Consider the following 19,608-nt stretch of genomic DNA (forward strand, 5'->3'; position numbering starts at 1 on the left):
ACAGTTACCAGTACACCACAGACCTGCTGACTTCTCTGTGTGTCAGGCAGGACAGTTACCAGTACACCACAGACCTGCAGACTCTTCTGTATGTCAGGCAGGACAGTTACCAGTACACCACAGACCTGCTGACTCTTCTGTATGTCAGGCAGGACAGTTACCAGTACACCACAGACCTGCTGACTCTTCTGTGTGTCAGGCAGGACAGTTACCAGTACACTACAGACCTGCGGACTCTTCTGTGTGTCAGGCAGGACAGTTACCAGTACACCACAGACCTGCAGACTCTTCTGTATGTCAGGCAGGACAGTTACCAGTACACCACAGACCTGCTGACTCTTCTGTATGTCAGGCAGGACAGTTACCAGTACACCACAGACCTGCTGACTCTTCTGTATGTCAGACAGGACAGTTACCAGTACACCACAGACCTGCTGACTCTTCTGTATGTCAGACAGGACAGTTACCAGTACACCACAGACCTGCGGACTCTTCTGTATGTCAGGCAGGACAGTTACCAGTACACCACAGACCTGTATGTCAGACAGGACAGTTACCAGTACACTACAGACCTGCTGACTCTTCTGTGTGTCAGGCAGGACAGTTACCAGTACACCACAGACCTGCAGACTCTTCTGTATGTCAGGCAGGACAGTTACCAGTACACCACAGACCTGCTGACTCTTCTGTATGTCAGGCAGGACAGTTACCAGTACACCACAGACCTGCTGACTCTTCTGTATGTCAGACAGGACAGTTACCAGTACACCACAGACCTGCTGACTCTTCTGTGTGTCAGACAGGACAGTTACCAGTACACCACAGACCTGCTGACTCTTCTGTGTGTCAGGCAGGACAGTTACCAGTACACCACAGACCTGCTGACTCTTCTGTATGTCAGGCAGGACAGTTACCAGTACACCACAGACCTGCTGACTCTTCTGTATGTCAGACAGGACAGTTACCAGTACACCACAGACCTGCTGACTCTTCTGTATGTCAGACAGGACAGTTACCAGTACACTACAGACCTGCTGACTCTTCTGTGTGTCAGACAGGACAGTTACCAGTACACCACAGACCTGCTGACTCTTCTGTATATCAGGCAGGACAGTTACCAGTACACCACAGACCTGCTGACTCTTCTGTGTGTCAGACAGGACAGTTACCAGTACACCACAGACCTGCTGACTCTTCTGTATGTCAGACAGGACAGTTACCAGTACACCACAGACCTGCTGACTTCTCTGTGTGTCAGGCAGGACAGTTACCAGTACACCACAGACCTGTATGTCAGACAGGACAGTTACCAGTACACTACAGACCTGCTGACTCTTCTGTATGTCAGGCAGGACAGTTACCAGTACACCACAGACCTGGGGACTCTTCTGTGTGTCAGACAGGACAGTTACCAGTACACCACAGACCTGCAGACTCTTCTGTGCTGAGGAAGCTATTTTCTTCACAGGTGTAACACTAAATAAATAGTGTATTACTGATAGGAAAGGTAAAATAAATTGCGCCTTGCGCCATCTTGTCTCTTGCGGAGCGGAAGCAAGGACCCCGCAGCCCATGGAATGGCTTCCCTGTGTTTCCATGGGCTTCCGGGTCCATGCCTGGGCTCAGTAAAAGATGGGACGTGTCCTCCATATCTTTTGCCGTGTCTTCGCATGGCCGCTTCCCATGTTTTGCGGACTCGTGGTTTGCAGTCCACAATGCTGGCCCGGCAGCGCTACGGCCGGGTGAATGAGCCATAAGACGCAGCATCACCGCTGAGATCACATCTACATGACGTAGCCGTACAAGCCTTGCCATGCCTCAGATGTAGACGTGATGTCATCGGAAAATGTCATGTGACCGCGATGGTGTGCAGGAAAACGGAGCCTTACAGATGCACCATCACTTAGTGAGTGATGTCATGTTCCCTGCTGAAAAGTGCTGTACCGGAATACCCCTTTAACTTTGTCTACTTCATGGGGGGAGCATCCACTTGTAATGTAATGTAATGTTTAATTATTCTATATTCAATTTCACACCATTTCCAAGATCTCTGCTTGCTGCGGTGAATGCAAACCTTTATCATTTGCACCCAGAGCCTGCACCTTGTCCTACAAAGCCAAAGACTGTGTTACATTGTACCAAATCTATAGAATGCTCTGATCTGTACAAGGCAGCGCCTGCACCCCTGTGAGATTACTGCGGTGTCTGTGTGCGCCCCCTGCTGGTCAGCTCACAGTGACACAGGGTGTGAAGCACCTCCTCGCCTGTAGTCTGCTTCATACAAGGTCCCTGAGGGGTAATAGGCCGGGGTCAGAGGTGACCCACTGCAGACCATGTCTTTGCCCTGTTGTTCTCTGGCTCTTGAGATCCTGTGCAGCAGAGCTGACAATCTACTTTCCCTGAGTCTATTTACAGAGTACACATGTCGGGGAGGTGCTGCATTGTGTGATGCGGGGCAGGTCCGGCCGCCGTGACCTCAGCGTCTGCTGCATTATTCTTCTTGTGTTTGTGATAGTATCGCAAATCACAGGAACCGTGACATCTCCGTGGGCTCGGCTCTGCTACATCAGTATGCCAGACTATGAATACTGGTCATGTGCTGTGGTGTCATAGGTCGCCTGTAGGGGGCGCAGATTCTGCGTTATCTTCAACATGGACTTCTTTCTCTATAGATCCAGGTTGCAGATGATGGAGCGGACACGACCTCCCCTGAAACCCCCGAACCGTCCACCACAAGGGTCCTCAAGAGAGGTAAGAATATTATACTGCTCATATACTGTGTGACCTCACCGCCTCATATACACCCATCACACAGGATCTAGGGTATATACTACACCCGGGTATAGAGAATACAGCCGTACTGACCTCACCGCCTCATATACACCCATCACACAGGATCTATAGTATATACTACACCCGGGTATAGAGAATACAGCCGTACTGACCTCACCGCCTCATATACCCATCACAAAGGATCTATGGTATATACTACACCCATCTATAGAGAATACAGCCGTACTGACCTCACCGCCTCATATACACCCATCACATAGGATCTATGGTATATACTACACCCATCTATAGAGAATACAGCCGTACTGACCTCACTGCCTCATATACACCCATCACACAGGATCTATGGTATATACTACACCCATCTATAGAGAATACAGCCGTACTGACCTCACCGCCTCATATACACCCATCACACAGGATCTATGGTATATACTACACCCGGATATAGAGAATACAGCCGTACTGACCTCACCGCCTCATATACACCCATCACACAGGATCTATAGTATATACTACACCCATCAACAGAGAATACAGCCGTACTGACCTCACCGCCTCATATATACCCATCACACAGGATCTATAGTATATACTACACCCATCTATAGAGAATACAGCCGTACTGACCTCACTGCCTCATATACACCCATCACACAGGATCTATGGTATATACTACACCCGGATATAGAGAATACAGCCGTACTGACCTCACCGCCTCATATATACCCATCACACAGGATCTATAGTATATACTACACCCATCTATAGAGAATACAGCCGTACTGACCTCACCGCCTCATATACACCCATCACACAGGATCTATAGTATATACTACACCCATCTATAGAGAATACAGCCGTACTGACCTCACCGCCTCATATATACCCATCACACAGGATCTATAGTATATACTACACCCATCTATAGAGAATACAGCCGTACTGACCTCACCGCCTCATATATACCCATCACACAGGATCTATAGTATATACTACACCCGGATATAGAGAATACAGCCGTACTGACCTCACCGCCTCATATACACCCATCACACAGGATCTATAGTATATACTACACCCGGATATAGAGAATACAGCCGTACTGACCTCACCGCCTCATATATACCCATCACACAGGATCTATGGTATATACTACACCCATCAACAGAGAATACAGCCGTACTGACCTCACCGCCTCATATATACCCATCACACAGGATCTATAGTATATACTACACCCATCTATAGAGAATACAGCCGTACTGACCTCACCGCCTCATATACACCCATCACACAGGATCTATAGTATATACTACACCCATCTATAGAGAATACAGCCGTACTGACCTCACCGCCTCATATACACCCATCACACAGGATCTATAGTATATACTACACCCGGATATAGAGAATACAGCCGTACTGACCTCACCGCCTCATATATACCCATCACACAGGATCTATAGTATATACTACACCCATCTATAGAGAATACAGCCGTACTGACCTCACCGCCTCATATATACCCATCACACAGGATCTATAGTATATACTACACCCATCTATAGAGAATACAGCCGTACTGACCTCACCGCCTCATATACACCCATCACACAGGATCTATAGTATATACTACACCCATCTATAGAGAATACAGCCGTACTGACCTCACCGCCTCATATACACCCATCACACAGGATCTATAGTATATACTACACCCATCTATAGAGAATACAGCCGTACTGACCTCACCGCCTCATATACACCCATCACACAGGATCTATGGTATATACTACACCCATCAACAGAGAATACAGCCGTACTGACCTCACCGCCTCATATATACCCATCACACAGGATCTATAGTATATACTACACCCATCTATAGAGAATACAGCCGTACTGACCTCACCGCCTCATATACACCCATCACACAGGATCTATAGTATATACTACACCCATCTATAGAGAATACAGCCGTACTGACCTCACCGCCTCATATACACCCATCACACAGGATCTATAGTATATACTACACCCATCTATAGAGAATACAGCCGTACTGACCTCACTGCCTCATATACACCCATCACACAGGATCTATGGTATATACTACACCCGGATATAGAGAATACAGCCGTACTGACCTCACCGCCTCATATACACCCATCACACAGGATCTATAGTATATACTACACCCATCTATAGAGAATACAGCCGTACTGACCTCACCGCCTCATATACACCCATCACACAGGATCTATGGTATATACTACACCCGGATATAGAGAATACAGCCGTACTGACCTCACCGCCTCATATATACCCATCACACAGGATCTATAGTATATACTACACCCATCTATAGAGAATACAGCCGTACTGACCTCACCGCCTCATATACACCCATCACACAGGATCTATAGTATATACTACACCCATCTATAGAGAATACAGCCGTACTGACCTCACCGCCTCATATACACCCATCACACAGGATCTATGGTATATACTACACCCGGATATAGAGAATACAGCCGTACTGACCTCACCGCCTCATATATACCCATCACACAGGATCTATAGTATATACTACACCCATCTATAGAGAATACAGCCGTACTGACCTCACCGCCTCATATATACCCATCACACAGGATCTATAGTATATACTACACCCATCTATAGAGAATACAGCCGTACTGACCTCACCACCTCATATACACCCATCACACAGGATCTATAGTATATACTACACCTGGATATAGAGAATACAGCCGTACTGACACACCGCCTCATATACACCCATCACACAGGATCTATGGTATATACTACACCCATCTATAGAGAATACAGCCGTACTGACCTCACCGCCTCATATACACCCATAACACAGGATCTATAGTATATACTACACCCGGGTATAGAGAATACAGCCGTACTGACCTCACCGCCTCATATACACCCATCACACAGGATCTATAGTATATACTACACCCATCAACAGAGAATACAGCCGTACTGACCTCACCGCCTCATATATACCCATCACACAGGATCTATAGTATATACTACACCCATCTATAGAGAATACAGCCGTACTGACCTCACCGCCTCATATACACCCATCACACAGGATCTATAGTATATACTACACCCATCTATAGAGAATACAGCCGTACTGACCTCACCGCCTCATATATACCCATCACACAGGATCTATAGTATATACTACACCCATCTATAGAAAATACAGCCGTACTGACCTCACCGCCTCATATATACCCATCACACAGGATCTATAGTATATACTACACCCATCAACAGAGAATACAGCCGTACTGACCTCACCGCCTCATATATACCCATCACACAGGATCTATAGTATATACTACACCCATCTATAGAGAATACAGCCGTACTGACCTCACCGCCTCATATACACCCATCACACAGGATCTATAGTATATACTACACCCATCTATAGAGAATACAGCCGTACTGACCTCACCGCCTCATATACACCCATCACACAGGATCTAGGGTATATACTACACCCGGATATAGAGAATACAGCCGTACTGACCTCACCGCCTCATATATACCCATCACACAGGATCTATAGTATATACTACACCCGGATATAGAGAATACAGCCGTACTGACCTCACCGCCTCATATATACCCATCACACAGGATCTATGGTATATACTACACCCATCAACAGAGAATACAGCCGTACTGACCTCACCGCCTCATATATACCCATCACACAGGATCTATAGTATATACTACACCCATCTATAGAGAATACAGCCGTACTGACCTCACCGCCTCATATACACCCATCACACAGGATCTATAGTATATACTACACCCATCTATAGAGAATACAGCCGTACTGACCTCACCGCCTCATATACACCCATCACACAGGATCTATAGTATATACTACACCCGGATATAGAGAATACAGCCGTACTGACCTCACCGCCTCATATATACCCATCACACAGGATCTAGGGTATATACTACACCCGGGTATAGAGAATACAGCCGTACTGACCTCACCACCTCATATACACCCATCACACAGGATCTATAGTATATACTACACCCATCTATAGAGAATACAGCCGTACTGACCTCACCGCCTCATATACACCCATAACACAGGATCTATAGTATATACTACACCCGGGTATAGAGAATACAGCCGTACTGACCTCACCGCCTCATATACACCCATCACACAGGATCTATGGTATATACTACACCCGGGTATAGAGAATACAGCCGTACTGACCTCACCGCCTCATATACACCCATCACACAGGATCTATGGTATATACTACACCCATCTATAGAGAATACAGCCGTACTGACCTCACCGCCTCATATACACCCATCACACAGGATCTATAGTATATACTACACCCGGGTATAGAGAATACAGCCGTACTGACCTCACCGCCTCATATACACCCATCACACAGGATCTATGGTATATACTACACCCGGATATAGAGAATACAGCCCTACTGACCTCACTGCCTCATATACACCCATCACACAGGATCTATAGTATATACTACACCCATCTATAGAGAATACAGCCGTACTGACCTCACCGCCTCATATATACCCATCACACAGGATCTATAGTATATACTACACCCGGGTATAGAGAATACAGCCGTACTGACCTCACCGCCTCATATACACCCATCACATAGGATCTATGGTATATACTACACCCATCTATAGAGAATACAGCCGTACTGACCTCACCGCCTCATATACACCCATCACACAGGATCTATAGTATATACTACACCCATCAACAGAGAATACAGCCGTACTGACCTCTGTCGGAACGATAAAGCAAATTTTTTATCTTTATATAAAAGAAAGGATCAAAGGAAAAATTTCAAAGGGAATTAATCCTAGAGGTGGACATATAAAGCACCTCAAAAAGAGTTTAATTTAATCATATTGTGCAATTAGTAAAACATGGTACAAGCGTCTATGCAAAAATATAAATGATTTATTATACAATAACTTAAAATACAATCAAAGCTTAATCAATATAAAACTCAATGGTATGCAATAATACACAGTGATATGCAGTGCCCTAAATTCGCCACTAGATGGCTCTAACACATAGTACCTCTCAAACATAAAATGTAATACAACCGTCTCAACCACAATTATGAGATATACTATCAGTCGACACAGTAACTTAATAGTGATAAAGATAGATGCGAACCCTTGCTCTGCTCAAACTATGACCAATCTCGGATATCGGGTAGTATTGTGACACAACTTATAAACACAACTTATAAATTATCAGGCCTGATATTGACTATGGAATGTGGATATTCCAATCAGAGAGTTTCTCTGATATCAATATTAGATATTTTATTCAGTAATATGCATCTTTACTGAGTAGTGATAATATTGATGTAGTACATCTAACATTACACATCCGCGCTAAAGCGGGGAGCTACTAAATATCAGGCCAATTATTTCAATCAATACTACACATAAGAAAGTTATACGTTACCCGAGAATGCAGATGATATGCAGAGTCTAAGGGAAGTCAGCACTAAAGTCATTGGGATTTTTCTCCTGGGGTGTCCCTCCTTTCTTTTTTTCTCTCTTCCCCCTTTCCCTCCTGTATGTAGTTTATTATCCAAAAACATATCAGTTAGACACACCTTCCTAGCTTGGAGTTTTCCAATCATGGTTGGTTAGGCGTGTACATATGATAATGACTGTGATGTCACTATTACCCAGAATGCATTTCTGCTGTTGGTGTAATGTTACTTATTTATACCTAGGTGGCACTATTGCATAAGCTATTAAAATCATACTAGTAAGGGTTAAATGTCCAGGTCTGACTTCATCTTAAATTCCATACATATAACATATGGAATCCTAAATCGGAGCTACAGGGATTAACTTTGACGCATGGACATTAAGGTACCAATTTAGACATCTCCCAAACTATCAAATTTATGATATTGATAAGAATATAATAGACCTTGTACTCTCACAGACATGGGTGTCTCCTCTGTCACTTCAACGGGTGATTGTTAGTTAAAATAACACCGCCTTCCCTGAACGGAGACTCATTAACAAAGTCTATACTTAAATTTCTTCTCATCATATTTTATTAGTACATGTGTTCCTAGTGAGAAATATAGAAGATAATCGATGCATTGATGTCTTTCATAATATTTAACAATATAAAACAATACATATGTCTTATTGAATATCTTTTACTAAAAAAAATACTAAGGTTCATTATATGTGTATACAGACACCACAGATTTTCTGCTTCACCAATAGACATCAACTGTAGGGGTAACTATAGGGGTAATTAGTACCAGATACGTCTAGAGAATATCCATCTCAGTGATAAATCTATAAGGAGACAAGAATGACTCTTCTCAGACTGGCACATCTATAGAGAAGAAACCTTATGAGCAGCGTCCTTTCCATCGACCTATTTCGGGGAACTTTAAATATACATACAAAAATGGTTACTATATCACAATATGGCTATATATATATTCCACATTAATTATGATATTTAGATATAAATGTTATATACCTATAAAGAAGCACAACACCTCACTGCCTCATATACACCCATCACACAGGATCTATGGTATATACTACACCCGGATATAGAGAATACAGCCGTACTGACCTCACCACCTCATATACACCCATCACACAGGTTCTATAGTATATACTACACCCGGATATAGAGAATACAGCCGTACTAACCTCACCGCCTCATATATACCCATCACACAGGATCTATGGTATATACTACACCCATCTATAGAGAATACAGCCGTACTGACCTCACCGCCTCATATACACCCATCACACAGGATCTATAGTATATACTACACCCATCTATAGAGAATACAGCGGTACTGACCTCACTGCCTCATATACGCCCATCACACAGGATCTATAGTATATACTACACCCATCAATAGAGAATACAGCCGTACTGACCTCACCGCCTCATATACGCCCATCACACAGGATCTATAGTATATACTACACCCATCTATAGAGAATACAGCCGTACTGACCTCACTGCCTCATATACACCCATCACACAGGATCTATAGTATATACTACACCCATCTATAGAGAATACAGCCGTACTGACCTCACTGCCTCATATACACCCATCACACAGGATCTATGGTATATACTACACCCGGATATAGAGAATACAGCCGTACTGACCTCACCGCCTCATATATACCCATCACACAGGATCTATAGTATATACTACACCCATCTATAGAGAATACAGCCGTACTGACCTCACCGCCTCATATACACCCATCACACAGGATCTATAGTATATACTACACCCATCTATAGAGAATACAGCCGTACTGACCTCACCGCCTCATATACACCCATCACACAGGATCTATAGTATATACTGCACCCATCTATAGAGAATACAGCCGTACTGACCTCACCGCCTCATATACACCCATCACACAGGATCTATGGTATATACTACACCCGGATATAGAGAATACAGCCGTACTGACCTCACCGCCTCATATACACCATCACACAGGATCTATAGGTATATACTACACCCATCTATAGAGAATACAGCCGTACTGACCTCACCGCCTCATATACACCCATCACACAGGATCTACAGTATATACTACACCCATCTATAGAGAATACAGCCGTACTGACCTCACCGCCTCATATACACCCATCACACAGGATCTACAGTATATACTACACCCATCTATAGAGAATACAGCCGTACTGACCTCACCGCCTCATATACACCCATCACACAGGATCTATGGTATATACTAGACCCGGGTATAGAGAATACAGCCGTACTGACCTCACCGCCTCATATACACCCATCACACAGGATCTATAGTATATACTACACCCATCTATAGAGGATACAGCCGTACTGACCTCACCGCCTCATATACACCCATCACACAGGATCTATAGTATATACTACACCCATCTATAGAGGATACAGCCGTACTGACCTCACCGCCTCATATACACCATCACACAGGATCTATAGGTATATACTACACCCGGGTATAGAGGATACAGCCGTACTGACCTCACCGCCTCATATACACCATCACACAGGATCTATAGGTATACATTCTCGGTATGTCCGGGTCCCCCGGTCTGGATGCAGTGTATATGATGTATACTATGTGTAACATGTACCTGCTGTCTTCTCCTTTATATATGTTGTATTATTACTGTTACATCTTATTTCTCGTAGACGCGTCGGACACCCAGAAGGCCAGTAAACTGGTGAGTCTTCCCCTATACGTTGTCCTGACCGTGTACAGGTGATATCTCTGGGGGTCGCCCAGCGGCAGACACATGGGACGGGGGCGTCCTGTGTAAATCACATGATACTTGGAATAGCGAAGTGAAGGACTAATGATACAGAATGCCGCACTTTACGTTAGACGCCAAAACCTACTGCCGAGCATACCGCCACGTAGTCCTGTATCGCTCTCCTGAGGTATTTCAGACAGGAAACCCTGGATCCTTATTGGTTTATTCTTCTTCAGTCTGGACTTCCGATGTCCGCACTGCTGATCCGATTTTTAGTATTCCGGGCGTCCATATGTCCATATACTGGCTGATAATGGATCGATATTAAAGGGATATTCCGGTAACATTAACCCCTTAAGTGCCAGTGATTTAAACTTAATGTTTTTTTTTTATTTGTATTATTTATTTTTATTTTGATCCATTAGGGTGAATAGTATTTTTACGTTCTCCATGCTGAGCTGTGCCTCGTGCCTCGCTCAGTATGGAGCTCTTCAGCAGCATCCAGGCTGCCATGGCAACTGATAGGGCCCCACAATTTCACTGTGGGGGCTCCAATCAGAAGGCAGACGGAGCCGCATCCCTCTGCCTTCACTCACAGGTGCCACGATCAGAGTTGAGGGGTTAAATGACGGGGGTGACGCAATCGCCGCTCTCCGTCAGTGCAGCCGGGTGCTGGCTATATGATACAGCCGCTGCCCGCCGTGTATGGAGCCGGCCCGCTGCATAGATACCCTTCACCACTGTGACTATCCACAGATCTGAAGATAGCCCAGTAAAGCTCTCAGCTATTTCCCATAGAAATCAATGGAGCGACCGTACGCATACCCAACTGGCTGCTCCGTGGATTTCAGGAAGTACGGGGCCGCCGTTCTAATGATCAGTGCGGGTCCAACCGCTGGGAAGGTGAGGACTTAATGTCGCTGATCATAAATAGCCCTTAGTAGAGCACCCCTGCAGTGTAAAGATTGGAGCAGGGACAGCTGCAGTGTAAAGCATAGAGGAGGGACAGAGCTGCTGGTGAGGCAGCCGGTGTCCTTCAAACTACCTGACACTCGTAGGCAAAGAAGACTAGTAATGAAGGAGATAAATAGCAGGTAAGTATATGATGGAGCATGTAACTCTAAGGGCCACGCTTCACCCCCCAGAGAACTCTTCATGAGGTCAGCAGACTGAGCTGCCACTGGGCCCCTGGAGGGTTGCGCTGCTGTGGAGGCCTCTGGGGGAAGGGGTGCTCTGCCGTGGAAGTCCTGGGCCCAGGGGGGGGGGGGGGGGTGTGCTGTTTTGGAGGCCATTGGCCCCTGGTGGGGGGGTGTGCTGCTGTGGAGGCCCTGAGCTCCTGGGGGGGGGGGGGTTGGGTGCACTGCCCTGAGCTCCTGGGGGGGGGGGGGGGATGCACTGCCCTGAGCTCCTGGGGGGGGCGAGGGAGGTACACTGCCCTGAGCTCCTGGGGGGGGCGAGGGAGGTACACTGCCCTGAGCTCCTGGGGGGGGCGAGGGAGGTACACTGCCCTGAGCTCCTGGGGGGGGGGGGGGGGGGGGGGGGGGGCGAGGGAGGTGCACTGCCCTGAGCTCCTGGGGGGGGGGGGGGGTTGGGTGCACTGCCCTGAGCTCCCGCATCTAATAGTCCAGCAGTGCAGTGTCCTGGAGATACAGTATTTTCAGCCCACAGTGCCACAGATCTGCCCGGGTATGTATCGCCCTCTACGCCCTCCTGTACATGGGTGCGTCCTTGTCCTGTACAGTGATGGTATGACTGTACGGCCATGTTCACCCATAGCCGGAATCCTGTGCTGGTTGCAGGTGCGGGCTGAGGAGAGCCCGGCAGATGTGGCACTGTATGACTGCTCCATAACATGGCACGTGCCGGAGTATGCGCCAGTGAATACTCCCCTCGTGTACCTTATCTGCTCTCTCCTTTTTAATCTTGGGGTTTTGGATCCAGTGACCAGTATCTGTACCTGGAGGGGGCGCTGGCGCTCTATCTGCTTGCAGAACTGTATCAGCGCCATCTGGTGGTCATACAGTCCTCTGCAGCTACTGATGGACTGTCTGTCTCAGGTGGTCTCTCCACCTTCCAGGGACCAGAGGCCGGGCCACCTCTCGGTGGGGATGACGTATGGGGATGTGTCACCGTCAGACGAGGGTTGTCACCATACCAATATTTTGATTCGATTTCAATACCATAAAGTATTGCGATACTTGATACCATCCGATACCACGCGAAAAAAGCTGCGTGCATTCTGCATTTGTCTGGAACGTCCGGAACATAATAGAACAGTCTTATCCTATGTTTTGGGGGGGACAAGGTGACTAAAAATGGCGAATCACGTGTCTTTTTTTATTTATTTTTCTGTTACGGCGTTCACCACATCAGAGATATTTTTTTTTTTTATATATATGTATTTTTTCGGATGTGGCGACATGTAATATATTTTATTTTTGTTTATATATTTTATATGTAAAATTGGGAAAGTAGGTGATTTAAACTTTAAAAAAATTTTTTTTTTTAATTTTCTTTACTTGTCCCATTCACCCTAATAGAGCTCTATTAATGTGACTAGGACTTAACCCTGTCCCTGCTGCCCTGGGCTTTGTGCACACAGCAGCACAGAGATCACCACGGCAGCCGTGAATGGCTTCAGCAGCGTCCTGGCTGCCATGGTAACTGATTGGTGGCCGCCTCCTCCGCTGTGCTGACTGATGAGAAGATGGCGCACGCTGAGGGCGGCGCGCAGCCTAGTATCGTAAAATAGCAAATCACAGTATCGGATCAATCCCGATGTGAAAGTATTGATTGGGTATTGAAAGTTCGATACCCGATGCAACCCTAAGTCAGAGATCGCAGTAACGTCTGTGTATTAATACTCCTGAGCCTTTTCCTGCTATTATAGGGGTTATCCTGGAATGAATATTGATGGCCTCTCCTCTGGTTACCAGTATCTGATCTGTGGGGCTCTGACGCCCAGTACCCCCACCGATCAGCTGTGCAGCAGCCTCTTCCTATGCCGGTGAATGGGGCTGAGCCGTAATACCAAGCACGGCCACTATCTAATGGACGGCGCTGTGGTCGGAGAGCTGCTGGCTCTGTGTCACAGCTGATCGGCCGGGGGGTCGTCATTACAATTCCTGGATAAGCGCAGGGACATCCCATAACGAAGCTCCGTACAGTGAGGCGCTATGCGATTTGTAAGGAAGCTCCTGATTGGTCCGGCAGCCGCTGCGGAGGGCGACCCGTGCGGGGCAGAGCGGCCATCTCTGCTGGTATAAGGTTATTTTCAGAACTGCTTCATTTTGCATCAGGAGGATGTGATTTTAGGTTATGATGTCCTCCGAGGTCTGAGCTCCTATGGCGGCTCGTCTCCCCCCTGGTCAGTCACCTGAACTGTTCCCTGTAGGGGGCACTCATCTCATGTCTGTGCCGTGGTTGGCACTCCTGCGGAAACTGTGGGTCTGTGGTCGCATCGGGGCATGAGAGAGGGTGTGTGAAAAACTCATGGGGTACGGGGCATATGATGTGGTGAAGGGGTGAAGAAGTGATAAAGTACAGAGGGGTCCGATACACTGAGACCGTGCTTCACCACAGGGCTATAACTGTCTAATAACCCTAGGCAGTGCCACCCAGGGGCATGATAGCCCTAGGCAGTGCCACCCAGGGGCATGATAGCCCTAGGCAGTGCCACCCAGGGGCATGATAGCCCTAGGCAGTGCCACCCAGGGGCATGATAGCCCTAGGCAGTGCCACCCAGGGGCATGATAGCCCTAGGCAGTGCCACCCAGGGGCATGATAGCCCTAGGCAGTGCCACCCAGGGGCATGATAGCCCTAGGCAGTGCCACCCAGGGGCATGATAGCCCTAGGCAGTGCCACCCAGGGGCATGATAGCCCTAGGCAGTGCCACCCAGGGGCATGATAGCACATACAGTGTGCTGCTCCTAGTGCCCTCCATGTGCAGCAGCAGGAGCGGCACAGCGCTATGTAGTAGGTGGGTGCCCATGAACACTGCTCCCAGTATAGGAGCGCATTCACACCTGAAGGGGCCACTCCTTCAAGACAAGTCAAACAAATCATGAAAAAAAGGGGATCCGAAACACCCTGCACGATATGATAGTAAATGAGCGGATGTGCGCGGCTGCACGTATAGTCACAGGACATAGCTGCATAACGGCATAGGCAGGGTTAGCGTAGGACCTGCCTGACCTGAGACCACCTTGGCGCTGGGTAGGTGGGCACAGATGTGTTTTGATCAAAATGTATTGGCTAAGAGTCTCAGATTTTATCATTAGAGTGAGGGATTAGTCCATATGTTATGTTTGCATCTATTACTATAGTGCGTTATTCTCTCTGAGTATAAATGTAGCCGCGCACATCCGCAACATCCACTATCGTGTCGTGCAGGGTGTCTTGTACCCGCTTTTTTCTCATGACTTATTAACCCTAGCCAGTGCCACCCAGGGCATTATTAACCCTAGCCAGTGCCACCCAGGGCCTTATTAACCCTAGCCAGTGCCACCCAGGGCCTTATTAACCCTAGCCAGTGCCACCCAGGGCCTTATTAACCCTAGCCAGTGCCACCCAGGGCCTTATTAACCCTAGCCAGTGCCACCCAGGGCCTTATTAACCCTAGCCAGTGCCACCCAGGGCCTTATTAACCCTAGCCAGTGCCACCCAGGGCCTTATTAACCCTAGCCAGTGCCACCCAGGGCCTTATTAACCCTAGCCAGTGCCACCCAGGGCCTTATTAACCCTAGCCAGTGCCACCCAGGGCCTTATTAACCCTAGCCAGTGCCACCCAGGGCCTTATTAACCCTAGCCAGTGCCACCCAGGGCCTTATTAACCCTAGCCAGTGCCACCCAGGGCCTTATTAACCCTAGCCAGTGCCACCCAGGGCCTTATTAACCCTAGCCAGTGCCACCCAGGGCCTTATTAACCCTAGCCAGTGCCACCCAGGGCCTTATTAACCCTAGCCAGTGCCACCCAGGGCCTTATTAACCCTAGCCAGTGCCACCCAGGGCCTTATTAACCCTAGCCAGTGCCACCCAGGGCCTTATTAACCCTAGCCAGTGCCACCCAGGGCCTTATTAACCCTAGCCAGTGCCACCCAGGGCCTTATTAACCCTAGCCAGTGCCACCCAGGGCCTTATTAACCCTAGCCAGTGCCACCCAGGGCCTTATTAACCCTAGCCAGTGCCACCCAGGGCCTTATTAACCCTAGCCAGTGCCACCCAGGGCCTTATTAACCCTAGCCAGTGCCACCCAGGGCCTTATTAACCCTAGCCAGTGCCACCCAGGGCCTTATTAACCCTAGCCAGTGCCACCCAGGGCCTTATTAACCCTAGCCAGTGCCACCCAGGGCCTTATTAACCCTAGCCAGTGCCACCCAGGGCCTTATTAACCCTAGCCAGTGCCACCCAGGGCCTTATTAACCCTAGCCAGTGCCACCCAGGGCCTTATTAACCCTAGCCAGTGCCACCCAGGGCCTTATTAACCCTAGCCAGTGCCACCCAGGGCCTTATTAACCCTAGCCAGTGCCACCCAGGGCCTTATTAACCCTAGCCAGTGCCACCCAGGGCCTTATTAACCCTAGCCAGTGCCACCCAGGGCCTTATTAACCCTAGCCAGTGCCACCCAGGGCCTTATTAACCCTAGCCAGTGCCACCCAGGGCCTTATTAACCCTAGCCAGTGCCACCCAGGGCCTTATTAACCCTAGCCAGTGCCACCCAGGGCCTTATTAACCCTAGCCAGTGCCACCCAGGGCCTTATTAACCCTAGCCAGTGCCACCCAGGGCCTTATTAACCCTAGCCAGTGCCACCCAGGGCCTTATTAACCCTAGCCAGTGCCACCCAGGGCCTTATTAACCCTAGCCAGTGCCACCCAGGGCCTTATTAACCCTAGCCAGTGCCACCCAGGGCCTTATTAACCCTAGCCAGTGCCACCCAGGGCCTTATTAACCCTAGCCAGTGCCACCCAGGGCCTTATTAACCCTAGCCAGTGCCACCCAGGGCCTTATTAACCCTAGCCAGTGCCACCCAGGGCCTTATTAACCCTAGCCAGTGCCACCCAGGGCCTTATTAACCCTAGCCAGTGCCACCCAGGGCCTTATTAACCCTAGCCAGTGCCACCCAGGGCCTTATTAACCCTAGCCAGTGCCACCCAGGGCCTTATTAACCCTAGCCAGTGCCACCCAGGGCCTTATTAACCCTAGCCAGTGCCACCCAGGGCCTTATTAACCCTAGCCAGTGCCACCCAGGGCCTTATTAACCCTAGCCAGTGCCACCCAGGGCCTTATTAACCCTAGCCAGTGCCACCCAGGGCCTTATTAACCCTAGCCAGTGCCACCCAGGGCCTTATTAACCCTAGCCAGTGCCACCCAGGGCCTTATTAACCCTAGCCAGTGCCACCCAGGGCCTTATTAACCCTAGCCAGTGCCACCCAGGGCCTTATTAACCCTAGCCAGTGCCACCCAGGGCCTTATTAACCCTAGCCAGTGCCACCCAGGGCCTTATTAACCCTAGCCAGTGCCACCCAGGGCCTTATTAACCCTAGCCAGTGCCACCCAGGGCCTTATTAACCCTAGCCAGTGCCACCCAGGGCCTTATTAACCCTAGCCAGTGCCACCCAGGGCCTTATTAACCCTAGCCAGTGCCACCCAGGGCCTTATTAACCCTAGCCAGTGCCACCCAGGGCCTTATTAACCCTAGCCAGTGCCACCCAGGGCCTTATTAACCCTAGCCAGTGCCACCCAGGGCCTTATTAACCCTAGCCAGTGCCACCCAGGGCCTTATTAACCCTAGCCAGTGCCACCCAGGGCCTTATTAACCCTAGCCAGTGCCACCCAGGGCCTTATTAACCCTAGCCAGTGCCACCCAGGGCCTTATTAACCCTAGCCAGTGCCACCCAGGGCCTTATTAACCCTAGCCAGTGCCACCCAGGGCCTTATTAACCCTAGCCAGTGCCACCCAGGGCCTTATTAACCCTAGCCAGTGCCACCCAGGGCCTTATTAACCCTAGCCAGTGCCACCCAGGGCCTTATTAACCCTAGCCAGTGCCACCCAGGGCCTTATTAACCCTAGCCAGTGCCACCCAGGGCCTTATTAACCCTAGCCAGTGCCACCCAGGGCCTTATTAACCCTAGCCAGTGCCACCCAGGGCCTTATTAACCCTAGCCAGTGCCACCCAGGGCCTTATTAACCCTAGCCAGTGCCACCCAGGGCCTTATTAACCCTAGCCAGTGCCACCCAGGGCCTTATTAACCCTAGCCAGTGCCACCCAGGGCCTTATTAACCCTAGCCAGTGCCACCCAGGGCCTTATTAGTGTGGGTGTAGTACGGCTGTAGTCTGGATATCTGGGTCGGTCTAGTACGGGGTGGATGTGGTTTTAGTATGGTTGTTGTGTTGATATCGGGGTGGATGTGGGTGTAGTGTGGGATGTGGGTGTAGTGTGGGATGTGGGTGTAGTGTGGGATGTGGGTGTAGTACGGCTGTGATCTGGATATCTGGGCGGATGTGGGTGTAGTACGTCTGTGGTCTGGATATATTGGGGTGGATGTGGGTGTAGTACGTCTGTGGTCTGGATGTATTGGGGTGGATGTGGGTGTAGTACGTCTGTGGTCTGGATGTATTGGGGTGGATGTGGGTGTAGTACGTCTGTGGTCTGGATATTTGGGTGGATGTGGGTGTAGTACAGCTGTTGGCTGGATATCTGGGTCGGTGTAGTACGGCTGTGGTCTGGATATCGGGGTCGGTGTAGTACGGCTGTGGTCTGGATATCGGGGTCGGTGTAGTACGGCTGTGGTCTGCATATTCGGGTAGATGTGGGTGTAGTACGGCTGTGGTCTGGATATATCGGGGTGGATGTGGGTGTAGTACGGCTGTGGTCTGGATATCGGGGTCGGTATAGTACGGCTGTGGTCTGGATATCTGGGTCGGTGTAGTACGGCTGTGGTCTGGGTGGATGTGGGTGTAGTACGGCTGTGGTCTGCATATTCGGGTGGATGTGGGTGTAGTGCGGCTGTGGTCTGGATATCAGGGTCGGTGTAGTACGGCTGTGGTCTGCATATTCGGGTAGATGTGGGTGTAGAACGGCTGATGCTCTGTGATGAAGTTGGTACCTGGGGTGTTATCCGCTCTAATACTTTCCTGCGTCTACTTACCTTGGAAGGAACTACTACTCCTCTAACCTGTCTGCCATTTCCCCTCTCTCCATGCAGGGTACTACTACTCCCCACAGATTATCAGACCTCTAACCTGTCTTCCCCTTTCTCCATGCAGCGTGGATTGAAGCCTAAGAAGGTGTAGTGCCTGTTTCTTTCTCCCTGAGCATGCCCCTCCATGTGCCCTCCATACCATGCATGCCCGCGGCCTGGCTCGCTCCATCTCTATGCACGGCCATCGTTAGTCTGGTATTTGTGCGTCCTGCATTG

General features: G+C 48.8%; 1 protein-coding gene across 2 annotated transcripts in view; it reads left to right on the plus strand.

Annotated features, from left to right (window-relative positions):
* The window catches only part of DCTN1 (dynactin subunit 1), a 67,836-nt gene that overhangs the window by 12,614 nt on the left and 35,614 nt on the right, over positions 1 to 19,608 (plus strand). For both annotated transcript variants that reach the window (XM_040419402.1, XM_040419403.1), the window contains exons 3-4: positions 2,673 to 2,751; positions 11,126 to 11,157. In XM_040419402.1, the coding sequence (XP_040275336.1) occupies positions 2,673 to 2,751; positions 11,126 to 11,157 (111 nt within the window). The remainder of the gene's footprint in view (positions 1 to 2,672; positions 2,752 to 11,125; positions 11,158 to 19,608) is intronic.

The sequence above is a fragment of the Bufo bufo genome, chromosome 2, assembly GCF_905171765.1.
Source record: "Bufo bufo chromosome 2, aBufBuf1.1, whole genome shotgun sequence".
NCBI lineage: Eukaryota > Metazoa > Chordata > Amphibia > Anura > Bufonidae > Bufo > Bufo bufo.